We start from the raw sequence: 27,630 nt of genomic DNA on the forward strand, positions 1-27,630 counted from the left end.
ATCAGACTGAACTGAATTGAAGCTGACCCATATATGGGCCCCATCACAATAGTGAGCCCTTAATTACTACAGTTAAGTCTGGTAAGGTTAAATAGTATTTAATTAGTTAGAAGTAGTAGGAGTATTAGCAAAATACTGTTTGTTTTCCCATCTGTCAGTCAACAGCACAACAAATGCAATGCTAAAACAGTCATTTCTTGCCCATGGAGAAGGACTGCTAATCAAAATGTGCAATTTTTCATATACAACATATTTGATTATTCATGTTGCCCAGATAACAAAATGTTGACACTTGGTGAAAAATTGTGATTTTTACTCACAAGATAATTTTATTATTATATTATTAAAATCACAAGACCATAATACCGTTACAGTAAGACAGTAAGTTAATTTTGTGTTTGGATCGTGGGTCAGTCCACATGAATGAGGCAAATCACAAGACGGTAGTGGTTTTTTAGATTAATCTTGTGTTTGGGTGTGGGTCGTGGTTCAGTCTGCATGAATGGGGCGAATCGCAAGACTTTAATGGTTCAGTGAAGTTTGATTGTTTGCTCTGATTGCAGCATAAAAAGGGAAAGGTCAACTTCTGGGTTGATGAAAGTCACTGAATCATGGGAAAAAGCAGTGGGTTTATGCAGTGGCGGCATGGATGGGGTGACTCCAGGATGCTGGAATTCACTGTTAAGCCTTCTTGAGGTGTTGTGGGCCTAACTTAATGAAACACCATGGACATGTGGCATAATGCTGCCAGGAATTTGTTGTCTTTTTCTGACTAGCTGACTGCTAGCCTGCTGGTTGGTTTTCAGTTGGACTGTGTTTCTAAATGTGTTTCATCTAGGAACTTGACGCAAGGGATTGTAACATCTTATCCTGTGTATTAACGAAGGTTTTTCTTGTTTTCTGCAAACAGAATTTTATATTATTTTATGTAGGTTGTGCAGGCTATAAAATAAACTGTAGGCAGTCTGCCTGTGGGTCAGCTCTATGGTGAAGGCTGGTGTTAGCACAATGCTCACAGCTATGCATGCTTGGCTCCAGCTGTCTCAGAGTGTGCAGACATGGAAAGATAAACATTCAGGAAACTGGCTAGAGAACTAAGAATTCATTTGGTGTTGGTGTCTTGCACCTGCATATTTAAATGTATTCAACATTTACATTAACATTAAAATGGAAAACACTACTTCCAATAATAAACTAACAATTAATTATTAACATTATCATAACATTTACTTACACTAACAACCATTAAACATTAATGCCACCCCTTAAAGTCTCTGACCTCACACATTCAATTTCTGCAGGCATTAGAAGACACTCCCCAAAATAACTGATTGGTCAAACTGCTCCTGCTTTCCCAGGGATATGGGTGGTGTCATCTTTCAAGTTTGGAACCAGAGTCTACACAGTATGGTCCAAAAGTGGAGTCATTTGCTGCATTATCGATGAGAAACCCACACTTCTGTCAGAATCACTCACTTTTTTGTATAATTAATATTGCACTCTGGTCTACAATTAACAATCACAAAGAAAAGTTTGATTTTACACTGTTATATACAATGTATATAAAAATGACAGAAACCATTCTTGGAAAGAAAAAATCTACTTTTGTATATTAGTCTCTTAGTTTGGCCCAAGTCCCACCCACTAACATGTAGGAGGTGGAGCTTGTGACCTGTACTGCAGACAGTCACCAGATGAAAAAGCCAAGTCATTCGCCTGTTTCAAGTCTCACTCAAGTCACGTCATACACACTGTGGACATTCATATCTGTTTCATGAGTTTAAAAATAATTAATGGTTAGGTATAGCTGAAAAGTTAGCTATAGACAACTTCAAAGTACTTAGAAGCAGGTATAATGCAATAATAGTGGGATAGAAGTCCCTCGGGCTTCAGATATCTTAGTGAGGGTTTAAAACTCTCTCACAACCTTAAGTAATACAAATCAAAATGAACAGATCACATTAGAAGTGTCAGTAACACCTGGAGAATAATTGACTAAATCTCATCTAAGTCTTGTGTTTTCTGTATATGAGACAGAGCTGTTTGATAAAGCATACGAGATGGCAGACAACTTTTGAGTAGTAGTATGTATACTAGAGATCAGCTGGAAAGAAACAGGTGTAGGCTAAGGTGCTGAGTAGCTGGGCATCCACGATTCTAGGGCACTGAGAGGCCTAGGCACTTAATGTCATCATAACAGTCAAGTTTCTATCTGAAACACCTATCTTCTGATGAACATGAACAGGGCTCTGGGAACACAAATGATCCAATACCTAGGAGTCTATCCTAGCTGATCCAAGTCAGAGGCTCCTGTCTCAAGGTGTAAATGGGGTGTGACTCTTGTAAGGGACCGTAGTTAAGACTGTATGTCTCATTGTAACCAATAACACAATATAGGTTGGCAGCATAAAAATAAACACCATTGGAGCAACACAGAAAAAACTATAATGCGTACAAATAAAGCCCACAGTAGCACACACATTAATATAATTAGTAACAGTGGTAAATTGTTACAAAGTGACTTATATAGAGTGGGGGGATATTGCATTACAGTCCATAAGGAAAAGGGCTGGTGGTGTGAGAAGTTTAACGGCTTGAGGGTAGATGCTGTTGTTCAGTCCATTGGTTCTGCATTTAATGACTTTATCTTTTTCCGTAGGCAAGGTTAGCAAACAGGCTATATCCAAGGTGTGTATGGTCCCTGGAAATGTGACTGGCTCTCTTAAAGAGTTGGGCAGTGTAAATGTCTCTGAGGAGGGGGGCAGATGTGAGCCATTGGTCCACTCTGCCACCCTCACCACTTGCTGCAGGTCCTTCCAGCCATTGTTTCGGAAGCATTTTAATTTGAAGAATGTGCAACATGTCAAGCTGAAAATCGTAGACTGTATGTAAATATGAACTGTGTGGTATTTAACATGTATCAGCATTATATTAGGTATCTTAAATGACAGAAAGCATCCTTGAAAAAAAGACATATACTCAAGTTGCATCCACTAACATGGAGGAGGTGGAGCTTATGTTCTATACTGCAGCCAGCCACCAGGGGGAGCTCTACTTGCTTGTCCATCTTTATACAGTCTGTGCTCAAAATACTGAATATATTTAGAGGTCCAGGATACACCAAGACAGCATTAGCATGGTACCAATTAGCTCTTTTCAGCTACACAGTTCAAAACACTAGAAATACGTTTCCTCCACAACCTGTATTGGGTAAAGTCCCAATGGAATTTCATTTTGAGGGATATATTTTAGCTGATGAGCTTATATTACTGCCCATACATTACCCATACTGGTCTAGTCTTTTGACACTGTCTTTGAAGCAAGGACCTACACCTACCACAGGTCACAAGAAAGCTTTATCAAGATTTGGCTACACTGTGAATTGTTGCTGCTACCTACTGTGTATTTTAAGACACTTCAGTAGGTTTGCCTCAGTTTTGGAAATGTTTCTGTATGTCATGTGCATAAATAGAACATCCTCTAAATGGCTGTAATTACCCTATTCACAGCCATGTAAATCCACTGTGAAGAGACAGCAACCCACACACAGTCCACTCATAGCTGCCACGATCCAGCTGTCAATGAGCTTGAATGTGCAAGGATTGATACTGTAGAGATGAAATGAAAAAACAGCTGGTGTTGGTGAGTACAGGGTTGTCTAGCAGTACTGAGACCCCTCCATCCTTAACCCCCCACCTCACACCACCCGCAGCCCCACCCTTACTTTAAATCTGCTAAAGCCTCTATGCCCCTCTGCATCCTCCCAGCTGGGATAACACAGCATCAGGATGGCTGGGCTGTTTCCCTGCCTGCTCATTCTAATCCCATAGGTCTGGGTGTGGGAGTAGGGAGGAGGGCTGGGGGGAGAAATGAAGTAGGTCACGTAAAAATGAGGCCATGTGAGGCTTGAACTGTAGCAGGACCTCCCATCTGCAAGAGAGAGCTGTCCAACCTATCTGCCATGGCACAAATAAAACAGGTCAAAGCAGATGGCCCGGATGGCACAAATTATGGTACTTTATTCAATTTCAGACAATAAAAACTGGTTTGTATACTGTATATAATTTTTTATTGTTAGTTACGTAAAATGCACAGTATATCTTTTGAAACCCACTGGTAATGTGCTGATGAGAGACAAAATGTGAGAGCTGGTAAAGAGCTTGTAAAAGAACAATTTAGTATGCGAAATGACAGAGAGAGAGAGAGACTACTGTGTGTGTGTAAAGAGAGTAAAGAAAGGAATATATTCTTTAGCAATTCTTTAGCATTTGGACTTGTATACATTGGTTTAATATGTGAAGAATTCAAAATAGCAGAGGTATAGGGGAACAATTTCAGTTTTATTATTTGAAACAGCCCCATCTGGTTCGTGGAGTTTTACAGCCTTACTATTAAGCAACACTCATAACGTACACCGAAAAAAAAAAAACTCATTCAACTCAATAACTCATAACTCATAAGATTTACCTCAAAAGTATATTGTAAGTATTTGCATGCAAATGACTTAAGTAAAATTTAATGCCGCAATATCAAGTAATACTCACTTGCAGGTATCAAGTAAGAGTTGTGAAGATATTAAGTAACATTTACTTAATTACATCTAGGTTTTAAGTCATATTTATTTAAACAAATTAGGGAAAGTCTACTTGTTTTTCATAGGCAGGAACATCATTTTACTCAAAATTTTAAGTAAATTTATATATCTGTAGCATTTGCTGTTATGAAGTAATGTAGTAGATTTGAAATAACTGTCTACTGTGACGAAAAAAGTTGTTAACCCAAATTAGTGCAGACTGGTGAAAATATAGACAATTTATTATTAGTATCGATACTAAAACGGACACATTTGGTATCGAAAGTATCGGTCAGCATGTCACGAAGTTGCTGTGGGCTTCACACTGCACGGCACAGCCATGCTACTAGCCGTGATAACTAGCTTCATGTCAAAAAAAGAAAAGAAAGACTGCTAGCGAAGTCTCTCTGTATTCGCAAGCTGGTGCGTATATATTATCACAAATTTAAAATAGAACAGTAATAACTTGCCTGCGAAATGACCGTCGTTTGTGCCACACCTTGCTCTCTGATCCAGCATGTATCGTACGGAGGAGACCCAGTCCTACTGTGCGCATGCGACGTGCATGCATTTCAAAACGCCACTTTCAGAGTAAAGTTCGTGTAGTATTTCTAGGTTTATGTACATACAACTATTAAACGTTTGAATTGTATGAGGAAACCCAAGTAAAACATATTCTTTCCCCATAATGCATGTATTACGTTAATAAAATTTTTAACTTTACTTAAGAAACTCTCTTACTGAATCTTGAAAATACAAGGTAGAAATCATGACAGTTACTCTAATAGAGTTTATTTAACCAAAAAGTCACTTTTTTCATAGTACGGTGTGGTTTTGCGTCCTAATCCAGACGTTCTTTCACATTCTTGCTAACGTGTGTTAACGTGTAGCTACAGGTTTGGGGATTAACGGCTCGAATGTAACAGCGTTACATAATCAGGATACAAAAAACGGTGACTGTAATCCGTTACAGTATAGAGAAAAAACATGTAATCAGTTTACCGGTATATTTTATATAAACCGGGGTTACTGGGCGGGATTACATTTATTAAATCAAATATGTGGCAAACAGCAGACACGACAGTGCAAGTGGTTACCAGGTGGTCTCCAATGAGTTTCACACGCGGTGCGACACTTTACGACACAAACTACGACAACCTCCCACGCCGTCCATGGCCGTGGATCATTCCACTGGGTCTACGGTTACAGCCTGTTGCTGCTGAAGAAAATGAAACCACGGCTGATAACACTGCATTCACCAGGTGGAAACTCCGACACCATTTTTGGTTTTCATCTTCATCCAACCACGTCATGCAGTCTCTTAAATTATGGCTTCCGGCAAAGAAACGCTGTCTTCATTAAGAGACTCGACTTCAAAGTTAAAACAAACATTTACAGGTATGAAAACAAACGGTATGTTTTGTGTCTCTTATGTCCCACACATACAGCAGCAGAGCAACATGTGTTTTTGTTGTGTATTAAAGCTGCAGCTTAATTTTGCATGCTCCACCACTACAGTAGCTCTGGTCCTCTTCGAATATGAATAGCGGGTATTTGATTATGCTTTGAATGCTGATCCTTAAAATAAACAATAAACAAACATGAAGTCTGACAAATTTTGAGAAGAAAACTTTCAGAGTTAACAACAACTCCTAAAGTTTTATTTTTACAAGATTAATGTTAATGTGTGTGTCTCAGACAGATAATAATAATAATGATAACTAGAAAATTCCCAAGGGGAAATTTTGAACGAGGCAATGCTGCTTGTGCCAACTAATTCCAAAGTCCACGTCGTATCGCAACCATCTGAGGTGGTCATGATGTTTTGGCAGGTTGTCTGAGATCGAGCATCGTGTCGGTAGAGGGACCAGAACCACAGCTGGGCCACTAGTGTCGTGTCAACAACGATCCCCGCCCCACTGTACTGCTGTAATGGCTTGAGTGGTCATAATGTTTTGGCATTGTCTGAGACCCAGCATTGTGTTGGTAGGCAGACCAGAATTGCAGCCGTGCCACTAGTGTCGCGTTTATAAGGGTCCCCGCCCCACTGTTCTGCTGTAATGACTTCAGTGGTCATAATGTTTTGGCAGACATATTTGAATATGGGGTCAGGCTTGGCTGCTCAGTTGGGTGTGTGGAAAGAGCACGTGGTCATTCGCTACAGTGGGTTGCCTGTGGAGTGAGATTTGGCCTCCTTCTCCTTCTATGTCCATGTGGTCATAATGATTTGGCGGTGTGAGTGACTTAGTGTTCCATTATGATGGCCAGCAGGTACACAGCTGTTGTGTTAATGAAAGCCCCCCTCCGTAAGTACTGCAGCAAACATGGTGAGCAGGTACACACCTGCTGTTAATTAGACCCTCCTCCCTATATAATGCTGTCACTATGAGATCCTCCCTCCTCCTCCATTGCTGTGAGCTCCTCTGTGCGTGTGATTTTTGTAACCCTGGTTACGGCAGTAGAAGAGTGAAAGTACTCAGTTACTTTGTTAATGCTGGAATCCAGTATTAAAGTAAAAGTACTCAGTTACTTTACTAATGGTGGAGTTCAGTAGTAGAGTGAAAGTACTCAGTTACTTTACTACAGGTGGAGTCTAGTACTAGAGTAAAAGTATTCAGTTACTTTCTTAATGGTGGAGTCCAGTAGTCAAGTAAAAGTACTCAGTTACTTCAATTCGGGGGGGAGTCAAGTTCTACAGGAGAAGTACTCAGTTACTTTATTAATCTGGAGTGCAGTACTAGAGTAAAAGTACTCAGTTACTTTATTAATCTGGAGTCCAGTACTACAGTAAAAGCCCCCCTCCGTAAGTACTGCAGCAAACATCATGAGCAGGTACACACCTGCTGTTATTTAGACCCTCCTCCCTATATAATGCTGTCACTATGAGATCCTCCCTCCTCCTCCATTGCTGGGAGCTCCTCAGTGCGTGTGGGTTTTGTAACCCTGGTTACAGCCCATCCCCTACTCTCTCACAGCCTACATAAGAACTTTACTTCTTATATAAGTGGGGGGTAACTATCTCTGTACCCTAGGATTTGGCCTGTGAACAAATGTGCATAACTCCCCAACGATAGGTCGTACGGGGAAAATGAATGCATTGTGAGCGTCAGACGAGGGTTCTCTTCGATTTAATTTTGGTTTCACGCACGTACGGAGAAAACTCTGGCCACTGTGACGAGAGAGAGAACACCTTGCGTTGCCGTTTTTCACCCCAAATCTGACTTTTTTTTAACATGGGAGCGGATGGGCGGAATATTGGTCGCACTCCTCGCTCGGAAGAGCCTGGAGTCCAAACCGTGGGACATACAGAAATCAGAGACACACCATCAGAAAGCCAACAAAAATTCCTACGTTTTTATGTATTTTTTTATTTCTGTAGCTCCAAATTTGTGGCCGCCAGACAACTTTGAACCACTTGTTTTCGGTTAAAACAGGAAAATCCTCTCGCTAGAGTGCGATTAGAGTGCGGCCATAGGGTCCCATGTTAAACCATATTTTTCAACTTTTTTCACCAAAACGTAAACTGCGACTGCGACCAAACCGTAGCAGGTAGAGAAATGCCGTTTTGTGGAAAAGACTTGTCGTGCCTCGTACAAACTTTTCAGAATTTCTCTACTCCAAAGCATGGCCGAGTAATCATTCAGCAAAGCGAGCGAGGCGATTTTGGAATGTTGGCGCTTTTTTCTGACTTTTCCATTCATTCCTATGAGAAAAATCTGTCGCTTTTTTGTCATTTATTCTCACACCGTTTCATCAATCCCTTATGAAAGTCATAGCACACCATTCCCGATCGAGTCCCAAGTCTTGATATCGCTCCAGAACTCTGGGACGAGTAGCGCGCAGAAAAAGCTACGGAAGAAGAATAAGAAGTTTAAGTAAGCACAACAGCAATATAGAGGCATCCCGTTGCATTTCCTCGATAATAATAACTTTGCTTTTTTATGGCTACGACATCCCCATGCTCATTGTGCTTGTTATTTGTTTTTTCAAAAAAAAAATAAAAAATTGATTAAATTATTATGTGTGTATATAAGTACTTTTGCAAACATTTTGAGCATTTCAACAATACCGTGATAATAATGATAACTGTGATCATTTTGGTCACAATAATCGTGATCAAGTTTATGCCAGAAAGAGCTAACTGCGTCTGTGTGCAAAGGAAATGAGTTTGAGCAGATGATCGTGCTTGACACACTTGTAATTAAAGTCAACAGCGAAGCATTTCACATCACAGGTAATTCAATGACTTGTAGGTAACTCTGAAGCAGATTTATACCTTACACAACTCTTTCAGGTGATGATTTTTACATCTAATTATACCAATAATAATAATTATTAAAATAATCAATTTAATTCTTATAATTACAGATATTGTTATTATAGCCTATGGCTTAGTATGATTTATGACGATGTGTTGTTAATTTGCACTGTTTGTTTTCTAGAGGAAACATCAAAGTCCCTTACTCATCTGGTCTGTGTTCAACTAAAACATTTCCTTGAGTGTAAAAAGAGATTTTATGTTTCTCTAACAAATAAACTGAGAAGATGACATACTTTCTGGAAACGTTTGTCTTTATTTGCATGTTTGGGATTGAAGTAATCCAAAAATAACTAAAAGTATCCAATTACATTACTTTTACATTGTGATACTGAGAGTAAGTTACTGATTACATTTTTTTAACAGGCTAAACTGGATAAATATTCTTCTGGAATATTAAATACACAAGGTATAGTGCGGGACGAGTTAATACACTGATCAGGCATAATAATTATGACCTCTAACAGAAGAAGTTAATATCATTGACTATCTTGTAACAATCCAAAGACATACTTGTTCGGTTGATTAGTGATTCTAAACTGACCGTAGATGTTAGTGTAAGTGTGAATGGATGTTTGGTTCTGTGCCAGCCCTGTGGTAGACTGGCAACGTGTTCAGGGTGTTCAGGAGACCTTAAAATCAAAATAATGCATACCACCACACAATATACAGTGGTATGAAAAACAGTTTGCCCACTTCCTGATTTGTTATTTTTTGCATGTATGTCCCACCTGAATGGTTCAGATCATTGAACAAATGTATATATTAGTATGTTGATAAGGTTCACACAGGGCCATGTAAGTTTGGATTTCGTTTTCCCTTTAATTATTAAAACCTTCATTTAAAAATTGCATTTTGTGTTTGCTTGGGTTATCTTTGACTACATTTGTTTGTGTCTGAACCATTAAAGTGTGAAAAACATGCAAGTAAATAAGAGATCAGGAAGGGAGCCAACACTTTTTCACACCGCTGTAACTTGGAAACACTCACATGGGTAAATATGTAGAGAAACACCAAGAGTCCCACTCTTTATGGTGTCACGATCAGAGATGCTGTCAGAGCAGCTGAAGGGCAATTTGACTTAAATGACTGAATCCATTTTGAAGAGCAGGAGACATATGCCCCAGTCTCAGTGCTGGAAGGAGGGGATCTTAGGGAATGCGTTGTGCAGTGTAATGTGTCCCCCAGTGCAATAATATGGTACAGGTTGAGATTAGGCTTCCTTGGACATTGTTGTCAGCAGAGACAAGCAGCAGAAAGGTAATACAACCCTTGTAAGGAAATCAGATGGCAAAAGTGCTGTGCAGCCTCAGGCTGAGGGGAGCAGATGGTGATTGATGCAGAAAAATATTGAATGTATCACACAAGTTGGCATCACTCCTTAGTCTCATTCACTGCTGCCGCACATAACACACATTCACACGTAACTACACTGTTACAATGTGTGATTCACCCCATTAGTCTGAACTTTGCACATCTGTGGGAGTGCCACAAGTGAGTAAAGAACTGATTTTGCGAAAAAATATTGTCTCAAAAAGATGTTATGTTACATACGTGATGACATTTTGTGTAAAGCAAAATGTTATAAATGAATTTATTAGTTTGTGTGCACAGCATCTTTTCTGGTAAGCAGTCACTAATCATTTACTTTTATTGATCCCTCAAAGGGAATTCCTTTCTCCTCGCCCATCCAGCCATTTTACACATGAGTGTGCATATCCAGGGCTGTGGGCTATAACCATGCAGCAACACTTTTCAACACTTCTTAACATGATGCACTGTTTTGCACCTGCTGACCACATAGCATCTGTTGACTAAATGGAAATATTTTTTTTCTTGGAGAACCATCCAGGATTTTATTTTTATTTTTTAAATGTGTGTTTCAGAGCATAATCTATTGTCCACATTGACAGTTTTTCCCTTCAAATATACAAATTTCTACCAACCTTGAGAAATTACAATATAAATATTTGGCAAATAGCCAATCCAGGTCATTCATTTTCACTACCAGAGAGAGGCTTTAAGAATGCGTACTGTTGTTTTTACTGACCACTTGAAATTGCTCACATGCAGCTGCTGCTACAGTGGCCTCCCCACCAATACACCATGGTAAAAAATGGAAAGGACCGGATCAATACACCGAATTGAAAAAGGCATTAATACTGATCAAATTGAACCCATTCCCATCCCTGGGGCCTACTCAAGTCAAATGACCAGTAACTTCTAAATGTAACATATAACACATGAAGAATGTATAGTAAGAACATGATCAATGTGATTACTGTATATGGCAAATTTGAATATTTGCACTGCTGTGATTGTTTTGACAGACTACAACTAAACCTATAGCACATGGATGTTAACACAGTTCTTAAGTTAAAATGTTACGAAAGTTTAGATAATGTTGGATTTGAATAGATTTTCACACATGAAGTGTGTTTTTTGGATTTAAAAATAAAGAAGTGGAATATTTATTGAGCATGCACTGTGATCATTTCACCTACAAATGTGTCATTCTGATTGAAGCACGGTAGAACCAATGAGTAGAAAAGCGCTTTTTAAATACAAGGCTATCTACATTTTAGCACACTAATTGGGACCGTCATGCAAATTAATATATATCTGAGTTCATTATTCACGGTCATGAGTCTCTAAGGTTGCTTTCACACCAGAGCTGTTTGGTCTGCTTCAAACAAAACAGAGTTTGTTTCCTCCTATAGTCTACTTCATTTGGGCAGGGGTGAAAGATCAACCAAACTCTGGTACGGACCAAACTAGTGAACTCTGGTACGCTTGGAAACAGGGGGTTTCAGTTTACTTACAAGTGAGCTCTAGCACATGAGCGTGCAGCGTGAATGCTCACCAGAGTAAACACAGGACCAAATGCAGGAAGTAACGGAATACACAGTGCATCTCTCTTCATCACTCTTGTGTGGTGTTAACAACTGACAGCCGTTGTATTGAAGCTACAACACAGCTTGCTAATAGCAATACCCTCCACTCTAGAAAAGCCTCCACTTGCATTTTGTGAAGCACCCATGTAACTTCACAGACACACAGGTCGGACTCTGTCATGTTCTCTTGTTATTGTTTTTTTTTCTGCTATTTGCACATTTAAAAAAATAAAATAAACCCCTTGTGGAAAAAATCATTTGTGTAACAGTAACATTACTTATCAGTTATTGGTTGATGTGCATTTGATAAATAAAAAAAAGAAACACAAGCCCCAAAACAACTTCAGCTACTCCATGTTTTCCATTTGTATTCAGTGGCGCTGACTTTCGACTTTCTTTAGACCGACCGTTTGTTTTTACGGGTTTCCTCTCTCGATCCATCCAATCAACCAGCGCCCCTTTCCACCACGCAATGTTGCTCACAAAGTTTTGTACGCTTCAGAAATTGCAGTGTGAAAGCAGAACTGAACCAAATGATAAATGAAAAAATCTGTCTGTCTGTTTGTCCGTCTAATAGTAATAATATTTTAGAATTTACATATTGTATATATACAGTATATTTGCAGCATGTGTGTGAGTACATTTGTGCAAAGTGAGGACAATTTGGGAAGTCCTCACTTCTTCACAAGGCTGTTTAAGGTTTTAGTCTCAGTTTAAGGGTAAAAGGTTACAGTTAGGTTGTGGTTAGACTTAGGCACTTAGTTGTTATGATTTAGTTTAGGGTTGGGAATGCATTTTGTCAATTGATGCTCACACAAAGATAGTCATACAAATGTGCCTGTATGTGTACTGTGCACAAATCTTCCAATAATGCACTTTTCAGCAAGTCATGAAGCCACAGGCAGAGATTATTGGCAGCATACAGCAATAGTGTCAAAAGGAAGACACTCTCACCAGCCAGAAAATTACAGTCTTGATTTGGGCATACAGTATCAAAGCAACTGTTCTAATGTTATCTCACAGTTTTTCTCAGTCGCTTTAGTACATCCTCAGATCAGAATTGAAATTCTCAAAACTATCCATTCAGTTGTCAGATTATTGTGTCACTTGTACACATCTAGAAAAGCAGTTTCTCATTTGAACAAGTTGTAAATGCTTTGGTATATCCATAACAAATGATTATGTCATTCAATCTAGTAAACCATTTTATTAAGAAATCATCTGCACATTACCAAGCCAGGGAATTCTGTGAGACATTTATTTTTATGCAATGAAATGTTCCTTTGACAGATTATTAAATAGCCTCTGAAAAACATGTAATTTCTTAAAAGCCATTGTGTCGGAGTTGCAGTTGGTGGAATTGTATGTTGAAAGAGTTCCTTTAGCACTGAGACAACAGTGTCTCACACAATAGCAGATGGCCATTGTTTCAGAGTGATTTGCCTGTGTCTAGTTATTATTAACAGCTGAATTCCTGGCTTCTTCATCTAAATCATGTTGTTGTGGAACCTTCTGTTCAGTCCTGCTCTGTGTGTCATCAGTATGACCTGTGATCCAATTCCTTAAAATACTCTATTAATACTAATGTCCTGTGTTTTCTTTGCAGGTTCCATTGCAAGGTGTTCTTATATCAAGTATCACTACTCTTCAGCTACGATACCCAAAAACCTCTCATACAACATCACCAAGACAATAAGGCAGGACGAATGGCATGCCCTACGTAAGTTCGCTTTCCACTATTCTTTCTCTTGGGATTACTCATCATTATCATAATGTAGCATTATGGCTATCTTTCCAATATTGAGTAGGTTTCACTTGTACCAGCACAATGTTGTTAGTGGGGGTATTTAGTTCCTATGGGTTGAGGGGAGGGGCATCATGACCTTGTGCTGTTTTTCAAGTTTTTTGAGGTGTTCCTGTGTGTGCCTGTGTCAGGCTGCATTCTGCTGGCGATAGCATCAAGGAGTGTCATGGCTGTGGGTTTGGGTGTCTGCTCTGGTTTAGCTGGATGTCAAAGTAACATCCACATAAATGCCAGGTCCCAAAGCTTCCCGGCAGAATATTGTATTGTCACAAGATGGTCAGTGTTATTTATTTCTGTCAGGGTTCATAATGTTGTGCGTGATCAATGTACAGTATATGTATGTCCATGGTTCTCCTGAGCATGATCAGTGAAATTGAAGACCAAAGCTTAGATAAGTATGTTGTATGAGCAAAGGAACCAGAGCTACTGGAGAAAATTACTGAAGTACCAACCAAAGAGTTCCAGACAAAGGGAGAGTCTCGAGGTATCAAAATGAATCCTTTGACTTTCTCTACACTCTCGCGCACGCTCGCTGGAACTCGGCTCGGCTTTGCTGACTTTTGGCACAATGAGGACTGGTGCTGAAGAGATGGCCCGGCAACGCTCCTAATTTCTCATTGGTCACTTTGAATGCCTACTGTCTCCAGAGCAGAGCCAATGCGTGACACAGTAGGGTGGGTCATCATGGCGGCTGGAGTAAGCCAGCTGTTTTACTTCTGGTGCATGGTCATCCGCCTTACAGAGGTCTCCTCGGCGTCTTTCACTCAGCCTCCAAGATTTGTCTCAAATGACGTCAGTCATCCTGTCATACTTCTAGGCTATAAGTAAAGAGGAAAAGGAACCTAAACTGTATGTTTATACCTGCATCTGTCATTATGTTGGTAAGATGAGCAGTGTACAGTTAGCCTAGCATGTTAGCACGTTTTTATAACAGCCAGTGTTAACATTCTTGTTGTGCCTTCTGTAGAGAAGGCACAACAAGTACACAGAGTCCAACAGGGAGCACGCATATTTGCAAAGAAAAACAGGAGTGCAGTCGTTTACATTTTTCTCAAAAGAACAGAGTTTAAATAGAACTACAATGTGCAATAAGCACAATGAATGCATTTCATACTTTATGGCTCATATTAGGTCATAAATAAATGCGTACAGTTTCAAGTTTTACACAGGTTTCTTTGCTCATCCTTTCACAAGAGGTCAATTTTCATAGTTTGTAAGGAGACATTCTACAATATATAGTTGGTTAATGTTGCCAAGAAATCAAAGTGGGATTTCTCTGAGATGGAGAAAAGGACTCCAACTGATGCTGCTACTGACTGTGGACTCATGCATTCCATATCTATCTGCAAGGCCCAGTGGCAAGTTAAGGAATGAGAACATGTCCTCTATTTGCTGCAGAGAATTAGTCTGTTAAAATAAAGTAAAAATTTCCATTATTTTGTTATCAAGCTACTTTATTTAATATGTATTTTGAGATTTTATTCATGATGATAAAGTTAGTACAATGTTCTATATAGAGACATAAACTCAAGTTACATGTAAATAATAAACCACTCAGTGCTTACTGTAGTTGTAGTTGTCTCTGTGAAGGTGCCTCTCTGTGCCTTTGTCACATTGATTATACATGACATTGATGTCTCTGTTAGTCCAGATGCCCATGAGGTTGTCATAGGTTGCAATTCTACGTGATACAAATCAGACAAGTTATCTTTTAATGTTCTGCTTTACCAATACCCAACATATGTTTGCGTCTGTGAAGGTTCTCAGTCATTCAGGTCATGGTATATACACATACGTTTACGCATTAAGTAATATTATTGTCAGTGCAGCAGCGACATCTTACCTAGAGAAAAAGGGAAAGTTTTTGTTGAAGGTTGAAAACGATGGATCCCAAACAGCTGCTTGAAAGTTAGGTCCTTCCTCCTTCCTTAACTGCACAATCTCCTCTCTCAGAGGATTTTCATGGAGCATTAAATCTACAACGGCTGGACCCGGAGATGACAGGAGAGATGGTATCACTTCCCCCTCGTCAGCGACGTCCTCCATTGATCGTTCTCTGTCCTCCCAAATTAAGTTGAGACTCTCTCAGACTAGGGGTCTTGGGTTTCGGGCATCAACACGTGTGTGGGATGCTTGAAACAAATGTATACTGCTGCTGTGCTCTCGGTTCGCTTTATTGTAACATTCATTTTAGAGACATGGTAGTGGTGTTGAGAAACACTAAACAAATACTAAACAGGATGACATCAGAAGCTAATGTACTGGCTGGAGACAATGGGCATTCAAAGTGACCAATCAGAAATGAGGGGCGTTGCCAGGCATCTATTCAGTGCCCGCCCTCATTGTGCCAAAAGTCAGCAAAGCCGAGCGCATAGAAGGCACAGAAAGTTACAGCAAGTCTGTAGAGAAAGACTGTGAGAGAGCAGAAAGTGGTCTTGATGTGTGCTGATATGGTTTTTATGCGCATGGGATTTTGGCACTAATGTAATCCCATACATTCCCTCCTTCCCCCTCATTAGTACTGTTTACCTGTTACATTGTATCAAGATGAGTAAGAGTACTGTCAGAGAAATTGAGGATAAGTCTGTTTTCTTTAGGATTTCTACCATTAATGATTAGTGATTCACTCACCCGGCCAGTGAGACAATTGACAACATGCTTGGACTTCAAACTCTCATTTTCTATCTCTAACTAATCCTTAGCTATTAAATGACAGTCTTGGAAAACTCTCCAATCTGATACAGACTACTGTTTGTTTTATTGGTAGAAAACAACTTGTATTTGGATGCTATTCTATAATATGTCAAGCCACTAGAGTGTGTATAAATTAACTGTAATTGGATGATTTGCACGCTACATTTGCTGTCTGTATGAAAGCATGCTAATATACAGTTATTGGATTTAAACAACAGATAAAAAAAGACATACATAATGCTGTTGACAAAATTTATATATGCAATGATATTGTTTCTTAGAGTCAAGTGTCACTGACAGTACATAAATGGTAAAAAAAACAGCTGTCATTGTAAAAAAAAAAGAAGAAGAAGAAGATGGAACCAGAGAGCGCTTTAGATACTACCTTGATGCCATTTAAAGATGGCATGTAAAAATTGTAATGTGTAAGGGGTTATTTTTATTTCAACAAAAGATAGCAAAGAAACGCACACAGAAAAAATGGTACACTCTGCTGCATTCATTGATTTCTAACTTCCAGAAGATTATATAATCTTACTATAATCATACTACAACCCCATTGTTGTAGAAGTAATGTTTGTATGAATTACGATATATTAAAAAAGTCCAAAAATCCACAAGTAATAATTGTATTAATAGAAATGTTGTTCCATTCAAATAAGAATATGCCTATGGCATCTTTGGTGATTGTGAAGGTAGATGTTGCATTTTGCATAGTCTCTAAAGCAGTTGCTGATCCAGATTTTCTTTCTGGCCCTGTCTCCAGCATGGGTCTCACTTAGGTCCACATCTGCAGTGTGTACTGTCTCCACAAATCTATGACCTGAACTCCCAGTATTCTTTACCAGCCTGGAAAAAAAAGCATCCTTTTAACACTAAGAAACCTTGAGTAGAATCCAGCTTATATGGAGGAATGCATCTGCTTGAGGCCCACTGGGTAGAGACAGAAAAAGAGAGAGGATAGGAGGAATGAGATAAACATTTCATATAAAGCGTACATTTAGAATCTGATCATGATTTAAGTGCAAGAGATAGCTAAAGCATGTTGCACAATACATTAATAATGAATATAAAAAGAGCATGGGACATTTGTTCAATTACAGGTGAGCAAGGTGCTATAATAATTGAATATAAGAGGAATAGTAGGCAGGTAGGAGGATTAGGAGAGGATAACAGCAGGTCATGAAGACTGGGCAGGCTGATGAGACCAGGACCACAGACGAGTAGTATGGAGCTCCACAGGTCTGAAACGCACAACTCCACTCACAAGAACATGAGGGAGGAGGGGAGAGAAATGGAGATGAAGGAAAGGACACACAGCAGTTAACATGCTATACAGTAGTAGCACATGAATGCAGAAGCTGTAAGAGAGTAGACATTAGATAAGAAATAAGAAGATATGTGGTAGGTGTGTGAGAAAGGAAAGGAGGTTGCTCAGTGCATCATCCCTCAGCAGCCTAAGCATAAAGCAGTAGAAATGAACTCACTTCTAGATCACCGTTCTGAATGGCAAAGCCCATGAACGCATGGGTATCAAAATCACACACAGTTATGTGCTTCAATTAGCTGACTGTAAAGGGAAACTATTTCCCAAGTCATAACTTAACTTCATATGGCTGATTTTCATAAATACACAGGGTTAATTAATCACATACCAATGCAGTTTATTTTTCATAGCAGAATCACACATAGCTTACTGATTTTAAGTATTATCACTAGTTAATTTTATTACTTCAGTTTGTTAAGTGTTGCGAGGATTCAAGGAGAGGAATTTATTAGTAACATCTCCCTATGATTAATAGAGGACACTTTTTTCATTTTGGTGGTCATCTATATCAGTGCTGTAGGTGCTTTTGCATTTTTTGTACATGCGCTGCATTCCTGTACTAAGCTGAGTTGTATTTGCAGTACATATGTATATTATCAAATGGATTTTTTTTTTTTTAATTTGCTTGTGTTTTATCTATTTGGACCAGGGTGGCAAATGCTCTTTACATTTGTTGGAGAACCTCTGGAATATTCTCATCTGAAAAAGAAACTGTTGTGAAGGGCCAGACCAATAATTGAACTAGGAATATGTGAAGCAATTGGAAAGCTCTTATTGGTAGCTCAGCTAGTAAAGCTTCAGATTTCTGTTCATTTGTCTGCATGTTTAGTCTCATTATGATGATTCAGAAACACCAGCTCACATCGATACAGAACCTAGCAGTGGATCTGATACGTTATGTATTGCCAAAAGTATTCACTCGCCCATCCAAATAAAAGGTCAGTCACTTCCATGGCCACAGATATATATCAAGCATCTAGGCATGCAGACTGCTTCTACAAACATTTGTGAAAGAATGCTCTGAGGTGCTCAGTGAATTCCAGTGTGGTATAGTGATAGAATGGCATTCGTGCAACAAGTCCAGTTGGGAAATTTACCAACATAGTGGAAGTGATTGGTAAAGGCAGCAGTTCAGCCACTAAAATGACAGAGTGGGGTCAGCGATGCTGAGGTGCATTTCTGCAGAGTCAATCGCTACAGACCTCCAAACTTCATGTGGCCTTCAGATTAGCTCAAGAACAGTGTGTAGAGAGCTTCCATGGGTGAGCAGCTGCATCCAAGTCATACATTATCAAGTACAATGCAAAGCGTCAGATGCAGTGGTGTAAAGCACAGTGCCACTTGGACTCTAGAGCAGTGGAGACTCTGGAGTGATGCATCACACTTCTCCATATGGGAATCTGATCGACAAATCTGGGTTTGGCAGTTACCAGGAGAACAGTACTTGTCTGCATTGTAGCAAATATGAAGTTTGGTAGAAGGGTGGTGTGGTGTTGTTTTTTCAGGATCTGTGCTTGGCCCCTTTGTTCTAGTGAAATGAACTCTGAATGCTTCAGCATACTAAAAGATTTTGGACAATTTCATGCTTGCAACTTTGTGGGAACAATTTGGGGATGGCCCCTTCCTTTTCCAAAAAGCAAAGTCCATAAAGACATGGATGAATGAACAGTCAGTTTGGTGTGGAAGAACTTGACTGGACTGCACAGAGTCCTGACCTTAACCCGATAGAACATCTTTTGGTTGAATTGGAGCAAAGACTGCAAGCTAGGCCTTCTTGCCCAACATGTGCCCAAATGCGCTTCAGGAAGAATGGTAAAGAAGTCCTATAAACACACTCCTAAACTAGCCTTCCCAGAAGAGTTGAATCTGTTATAGCTGTGAAGAATGGGCCAGCACATATTAAACCCAGTGGGTTAAGAATGGGATGTCACTTAAGGCAGATTAGCAAATACTTTTGGCAATATAATGTATCTCTAAAGGTTTCCCCCACAAAACATTGAGAAACAGAGTCCCATACTTGTTCAGATGCTGTGAAAGAATTGCGAATACGGAAGGGCAACTTTATTTGACTCCTTGTCCTTAAGAGCATGTTCCCCATTAGAACTAAGACTTCATTCTGGTGGCTCCAGAACGCACAAGCATGCCATGGTTCCTAATTATGGTGCATCTGCCAGGAAGTAATGATGCACTGTTTGGTGAGCAATCCCTCTCCTGATAGTAGACCAACAATTGTTGGTCTGGCCCTTTAACAGGAACAGTTGGAGTAATTAGGTCTCACTAGGTTTACGCTACTCATGGAGCAAGGGCTTCTTCTACAATAACCGTGGGTAAACGGTCTGGTTTTCAGCAACCTGGGGCTCAGTTCCCACATCATGTCCTCTGCCACTTGTGCTAACCTATTTCCACACTTGGCAGACAAGGAATTAACTCCACCTGTGGTTAAGTTGTGCACCACAGACATTTCATGCTGTCATGAAGATGTATAAGTAGAGAACTGCTTTTGTGAAAAAAACTTTGTGTGGAAAGAAAGTTTTGGTATAGTTTCCCCTTCAATATTTCAGAATACATCCCAGAATGTCACATTTTATATACCACCATAGACATATTGACTGCCATTTAGCAGCACTGATTTGATAGTTTCAGACCAAGAAAACAGGCTTAGTGGCATTTGTGGAATACGCTTTGCTTTCATCCTGAGATTATATAGTGACATAGTTACACTTGGTATATTTGACTGACCCAACCAACTGACATTCAGTGACTAACATAATGCATTTGCACAGCCTGCCCATGGAAACACAATAACAACTCTTCATAGCTAAGTAACTCAACATCCACTCAGCATTTCTAGGCTGTTTGGTCAGCAGACAGATTTTAATAGTTTTCTGTTCAGCTTCTGAAATGTCCAGGACTAAATCCACCACACTGCCATGGGCCTTGTATGGATAAAGTAAGTTTGACAGCCTAGTTTTGAATTCATGAAGTGTGTGAAATTGAGCTTGGGCAAGCCTGACTGTTCAGTTCCCTTCTATTGCACAGGCTTTAGGAAACTGCTGGGTGACTCTGACATTGCTTCAAAGACTCAGAGATGAACATGATACTCATTTGTTCCTGTCAATCAAAATAAAACTAAAACAAGCTATATCAACTCACAGCAGAGCGGGCAGAGTGGAGAACCATAACCATTTTCCCCCATAACTGCTTAACATCAAAGCAACAGCAGAGAGTACAAAATATCCCTTTTCCCACCCCCATTGTCTGACAGAGATGCAGACAGCAGCAAAAGTGCATGCATTTGCTTTGAGAGAGGATATGATGGAAAGAGTTTTTTCCTCATACTGCAGCTTAAGGATTTGTTACTTCAAAAGGAAGCACAAGTTGTGAGCTAGGAAAAGCTGTTTGTGATTGACAGTGTATAATCTAAGGTAGCAACCAAAGGTGGATGCCAGGGCTAATTGTCACTGACTACTGCTTGAAATGCCTTTTAACGTCACTGCTTTCATCCTGTTAATCTGAGACGGTAGAACCTCCACCTCTCCATTTGGTCGCTTTCACACACTCACACAAGCAAACATCAGAAACTAACATGGAGGGATCACTTAAGGTGGTAGGGAGGCAATATTGTTTAAATATTGTGTCCAATCCAATTTTTACATCACCTCCTCTGGAAGGAATTCTCAGTGCTGTAGTGGGTCTTATACTTTTTAGAATGCTATATACCTGAGGGTATCACTTTGATGTGAGGCGAATAGTCTGATCATCAGTGTGTATGTAGATACACAAACTGATTAGTTTGTTAGGTGAACTTCCATTTATGTTTACTTATACCCTAGCAAGCTATTCTAATGACTGAGACAAATGTCCAGACTCCTCAAGTTTATCTTGGATTTGGCTTATGTGAAATTCTTGGAATCGTACAGATTAATACAGTATAATAACCCCTATACCCACCATGAAGCATGCAGGTCAGATAACAAGTGACTTTTCCACACAATAATCGTCACAGCATGTGAAGATTTACACATTGGAGTGGCTAATTACTTATCAATCAATAATTAACATCCTGAGGAGCAGTTTGGTATTTATTTGCCTTGCTTAAGAGCACCTCAGCCGTGGATGTAGACAACATTCATGTGCCAAGACCACTTCTCTAACCACAAGCCTGGACATAAATTAAGAGTATATTGTTAAGTAAGTTATACATGACTTAGTCCAACCAGTGTCATGTTTTTGTTTTTTGTTTTTTTAAATCCTCCAAATCACAGAACCTTTTGACAGTTTTTAATGATATCTTTTTAGCGATTGACTCTGGTGACATTGTCATTCTTGTGCTTTCAGATTTGACTGTTGCTTTTTGTACACAGTGGACCATGAAGTTTTGATTTATTGTTTAAAGCAGAGTAGTTCAGGTCCTACTTGTCAAGGTGACCTTTCTGTGTAAGCCTTGGGAATTCTCTATCCTCAACCACTATCACTTGGTGATGGTTATGGAAAAGTTGCAGTTGCAAGCAATGTGTTGGCTATTCAAACCTAATTAGAGGAAGGTCAAGACATGCAGTTATTTGTTTTCTACAGTAATCTTGGTGCAGGGTGTAATGTTTTTTCTTTTCTTTCCTATGTTCTTCTAAGTCAAAGCGTAAATCTGTTTCCTGCATATGTGCATGCATTCTGCATTTTCTCTTATTGTGAGTGATTGATGGGATGTACAATTAAGTATAATTAACAGGATGGAAACACTGCATACACTCATAGCTGGCAAATCTGGATGGACCTCATTATACTTTTGTGTTTCTGGGACTCCAGATTAGTCGAAATCAGTTGTATCTAGACATGTGGCCACAGTGCCTGCAGGCCAAGTGATCAGTCACTGCTCATCCTTATGTAGTTTCAGTGGAGAGGGAAGAGTTGTCCAGCACCTCAGACAGCCACTGTCTCAAAGAGAGTTCATGTACAATGCAGCAAACCCATTTGTATTGATGTTGTGATTCTAATATTTGTGCAAAGTGCATATAATTTGCTTCATACGCATATAAACTGATCATGCATAAGATTATGACCTAATATTGTGTAGGGTCACTTTGTGCCTCCAAAACAGTTGTGACTCATCAAACAATAGATATGGGCCGTCTGAAGGTGTTCGGTGGTGTCTGGCGAAAGACTGTTCTTAGTGGACCTTTGGGTCCTATGGGCTGAGGGAGGGGCCTCTCTGGATCATCCCATAGATACTTGTTCAGTTTGGGATCGAGTGAATTTGAAGTCGAGTTCAACACATGGTTCTTTGTTTGGCTTTTGGAGTTGTTCCTAAACCATTTTTAGTGTGTGCCAGTGTCAGAGGTCAGTGGTTCAGTCCCCAGAACATGCCACTTGCTAAAGTGTGTTTGGACGTGACATTTGGCACTGGTGTGTAAATGTGTACATTGTCACCGTAAAGCACCAATAGGTAGAAAAGTGCACAATAAAAACATGACCATCTATCAAATTCTTTCTTCCTAAGAAAATAATAATGGACATTTTGGACTTGTCAGACACAATGGTGGTTGCAGCCATCCATCAAGCCAGTTACAGGCTTTTGTTTGGCTTTTAATGCAGTAATTAGCTAGCTTCTTGCAGCAAACAACACATTCCGGTACCGGCCAACTTCTTTTGTGATACTGATGAGTCTTCAGCACTTGTTTGTCAGACAGGTTTCATTCAGTTTCTTTGGCTGCAGGTAAACTGGGGATGAAGAACTAGTCTTTACTGATCAAACTAAGCTGAGTGAGAGCACGACCTACAAAAGTAGAGAGGTGTACCATTTCTGAGCAGGGGTCCCCAACAAACATTGATTTTTTCAATAGTTTTACGTACCAATTTGAACACTAAGTGCTATTATGATCTCAATGAACATAATCAAGTCTGAATGAGCGGTGAAAGTCTTCTTCAAAAGCTAGAGTCTAGATAAGCTGTAGGTAATTAATATTTAAAAGAAAAATGGCTTAGTGGGGCTTTTTCAATCTTTTTAAAATTGTTTCTCCAATCTGACCTTAACAGACTGTCTGCATGGTGGCAAATTATCAGATTAGATATGTGTACAAGCATTACCACAATATAGGGACCGTGGTGTCCTCTGTAGCATGTAGCACTCTGCTAGCAGCAGCATAGACTCTGCTCAGAACTTCGGTCATTCTGAAAGAACTTGTAAAGATATTCTGTGGTTCTTGCATCTGAAAGTGTACCTGTAATTTTGAGATGTTTTTAATCCCTTGGGCAGACTCTAGGCATTCATCCTTTAAATCTTGATGACTCAACGCAACCCTCTAAGACCCAGTGTTGCAGAATTACAACAATTTTGGTCATCCCAAAAAAAAATCTAATTTTTTATTTTTTTTTTGGTTCAACCACATTAACATGATCATTTGGTCCTATTGTTTGTTCTCACAATGCGATTGGATCCAACATTTGTATATAAGGCCCGCCCTCGGGTCAAGAAGTCACACAACCTCCAATTTTTTGATCGAGCAACATCCCTTCGATTTACTGGACTGGATTCATCTGATTCAAGTAAGTAAAATGCTTTGTGTTTATTACGGTGTCTAGAACATGAACATATGTAGTGTTTGTGGAAAATATGCCCTACATTTTATTTAGAGCTTGTTTTATAAATTTTGCAATATTACAACGTTGGGTCAAAGTGGTAGTCAAAACAGCCCTGTTTCTGAGAGGAATGTCTTGAGAGGAACTTACATTAAAATTTTTACAATATAACTTTAAACAATACATTATTTACACATTCTAGCCTTAGCCATATATTGGATTACATATTTTATTGTACTAGAAACTAAAGTGCAAAGATATATTGCTGTATCTAAACATTTTAATTTACTTATAATGATTTTTAACCACCTCTTACACTCTTAGTATTTTCTCCTTATCACAGAATGCAGGACTTTTTACCAAAGAAATTCTGTTTGTGCATGTCTGCCCTTTGTCTTAGTCTCTATTAATAAGAAAACAGAAAAACAGCGTTCGGCATGTACCTGAGGATGGGCCTGGTACAAATGCCTGGAACCCGCATGTACTGGGAGACGGATACACGGCACCCACCTGTTGCTGATGTGATGCCACGCAACAGATTCCAATCGCTTTTGACGTCATTGCATTTTGTAAACAACTTGACAGTGTCGGAGACTGAAAAGAGGGACAAACTCTGGAAACTCAGACCATGGCTTGATTCGCTCAGAGAGAACTGCCTGCAGGTGGTACCAGAAGAGCACAATTCTGTGGATGAGATGATGATATACCTTTCAAGGGGAAGTTCAGCAGCATCAAGCAGTATATGCGTGGCAAGCCACACCCATGGGGGTTTAAAGTATGGGTGAGAGCTGGAATTTCTGGCATGATGCTTGACTTTGATGTTTACCAAGGGTGCATCAATGGAGTATGAGTCAAGTCTGAACTTGGATTGTCAGGTGATGTTGTGATGAAGCTTGCCTCCACACTTCCAAAGGGCCAAAACTACAAGATCTACGTAGACAACTACTTCACCTCTGTTCCACTGGTAGCGAAGCTCCTTGAGCAAGGCATCCATTATGGGGGAACAGCCAGGCAGGTCCGCCTGCAAGTACATACAAGTAAATACAAGTACGCCCTGAAATCCCGGCGGTGGTACATGTACATCTTCTGGCACACCATCACCCTCGCTGTGGTCAACGCCTGGCTCCTCTACAAGCGGTACTGCCAAGCTCTCAAGATGCCAAAGAAGGAGACACTGAACATGAGGATGTTCCAGGCACAGCTTGCATCCTCTCTCATTCTGGTAATTATCTATTTCTGCTATTTACCTTGTTTGTGACATATTTGACTGGTATCTTCATACGTATTTGAGATGTATATGAACTGATATATTTCTTCTTTTTTTTCCTAATCAGGTGGGCACAGCACCCAAAACTCCAAAGAGAGGACGACCATCTGCAGGCAACAGGAGCCCAGGCGCAGCAGGGAGCCCTTTGGATGCTGGAAAGAGACCATCCTTGGGTGATGGGAGTCCAAGCGGTCCCTCCTCCAAAAAAACATGTGCACACCCCCCTCTGGATGTGCGCAGAGACCTCACTGGACACTTTATACACAAGATAACAAGAGGACGCTGCAGACATTGCAGTAAAGGGTATACTAATACCCAATGCAGCAAATGTGATGTCCGCCTCTGCTTTTCAGAGGACAAGAACTGCTTCTGGGACTATCACTGCAACTGACTGCAACGTATAATGTAAATAATGTAAATAACTGTCAAAGTGCTTGTTGTTAGAATAAATCACACTTCATAACAACATGACTAAGATTATTATTCATGCTATATGCTGGTTTGGGAAAAGCAAAACCCTGCAAATGAATCCTTAGTTCTGTACTGTTTTTCAGACAATGAGCGGAAATACAGGAGATTCTGCTCCCCTTTAGGCCCAACGTTGCAATATTACAACATTTCCGTAAAAACTTACTAAAACATAACATTTTTGAAAACACTCCATTTTCACCCCCAAAGGCCTCCTACAACAACATCTGAATGGTTAACTTTTTTTTTTTTTTTTTTTTTGCGTTTTTCTATATCTGGGTTTTACAGGGTTAATGGCAAAGAGAACACTGTACCCTAGACATAAAAAGTTTAAATAGCACATGCTTCACCTGTTAATCTTAGGGAGGTTCTCATCATCTAATTATTAGATCCTTATTTTAAATGTACATGTTCAGCGACTTTTCTCATTTTCTCATGTCCTCTTTGTAACAATTCATTTATTTAAATCTGAACAATTAGGCTACTGTTTTTTGCTTGAGTATATCACCCACTCTTTCCAAGAAGATGAAGTGTTTGCTTGTTCAAAAAAGATGAAGTGTTTTGATCTTTATAAAGTGTCTAGATAGGTTTTTGACCTGCAAATCACCATTAATGCTCAAACAGCTACAATAGCTGCAAAGTACTATCTTGACAGTGACACAGGCTCAGGACAATGGAAAAGGGGGGAACCTTGATGTTGAAGAAGGCTGCTCAGTTGACCTTTCTTAGATATTTTATGCTTCAGAAACACTACAGTATGCTGCAATGGAGGTGCCCTTAGCATTAGCAGTTGCAGAGGAGCTCTGGAAGAGATCCAGCCTTGGGTCATGTTAGTTTCCTTGAAGTGCAGGCAATAAGAGGAGGAGTATTACTCACACTGCACTGCTCTTTAGTTTGTAACTCCACATTCTCTTCATATCTTTGACCCAGACACAGGATGGAAGGAGCAGTTCTTCAGTGTAATCTGAATTTGATGTAATCTTGTCAATGTCAGTTGTACATGAGAGAAACATGACATTGATTTGTCATATAGCATAAAGATGGAAAAACCCCTTTCAGCCATATGATGGAATGTGAGTCATGTTAACAAAAACAGCAATATCATTTTCACGGACAGAGCCCATGTGATAAAAACAATGACAAACAAGGAACAAATGAAAAAGTAGGTGGACCGGTAAAGCAACCCAGACTCTTCAGGAGCTATAATCAAAGTAATCACATCCAGTACCTGAGACAGATCAGCGGTAAAAGAAAAGAAATAGCAGGCAACTAACTATTTGCAATATAAATCCGACATAAATTTTCAAATGATTTGATTTTCCTCTTATGAGTTATGAATAGTAAGTTATGAATAATTGGAAAAGGAATATTCAATCTGATAGCTGTCTACAGGAGATGACACAGACACATAAATGACTGGCTACACATCACCATGTCTCATCACACAGAAGCCTCTTGTCCCTGTCTATTGTCAACATCTCCTCTCTGGGAGAGAAAACGTTATACTCCACCCCTACGGGCTGCACTGCACAGAGACACATCAGTCACATCACCAGTTCTATTTTCTATGCTGGGAGCATTTGTGTGGGTGTTAGAGAGTATATGAGAAGAGTCCACCAGCTGCAATTATAAGCTTTCAAAAACAGTTAACACAACCATAAACTTGCCTTTTATCCTTGTGGTAAGTTTTAATTGATTTTTTGAAAGCAGGA

General features: G+C 39.6%; 2 protein-coding genes across 3 annotated transcripts in view; both read left to right on the top strand.

The window, feature by feature from the left end:
- The window catches only part of tmem178b (transmembrane protein 178B), a 65,090-nt gene that overhangs the window by 29,076 nt on the left and 8,384 nt on the right, over positions 1-27,630 (top strand). For both annotated transcript variants that reach the window (XM_047575853.1, XM_047575854.1), the window contains exon 3: positions 13,392-13,505. In XM_047575853.1, coding sequence (XP_047431809.1) covers positions 13,392-13,505 — 114 coding nt within the window. The remainder of the gene's footprint in view (positions 1-13,391; positions 13,506-27,630) is intronic.
- LOC125000354 lies at positions 24,593-25,894 on the top strand. The gene is made up of 2 exons (XM_047575855.1): positions 24,593-25,405; positions 25,518-25,894. The coding sequence occupies exons 1-2, from the start codon at positions 25,070-25,072 to the stop codon at positions 25,839-25,841; spliced, it is 660 nt and encodes a 219-aa protein (XP_047431811.1). The 5' UTR covers positions 24,593-25,069; the 3' UTR covers positions 25,842-25,894.

The sequence above is a fragment of the Mugil cephalus genome, chromosome 22, assembly GCF_022458985.1.
Source record: "Mugil cephalus isolate CIBA_MC_2020 chromosome 22, CIBA_Mcephalus_1.1, whole genome shotgun sequence".
Classification (NCBI taxonomy): Eukaryota; Metazoa; Chordata; class Actinopteri; order Mugiliformes; family Mugilidae; genus Mugil; species Mugil cephalus.

Excerpts from the sequence above, each read along its gene's own strand:
- LOC125000354 (XM_047575855.1), top strand. The coding sequence starts at position 25,070 with ATGAAGCTTGCCTCCACACTTCCAAAGGGCCAAAACTACAAGATCTAC. Across the intron at positions 25,406-25,517 it reads TTGCATCCTCTCTCATTCTG|GTGGGCACAGCACCCAAAAC; the intron begins GTAATTATCTAT and ends TTTCCTAATCAG.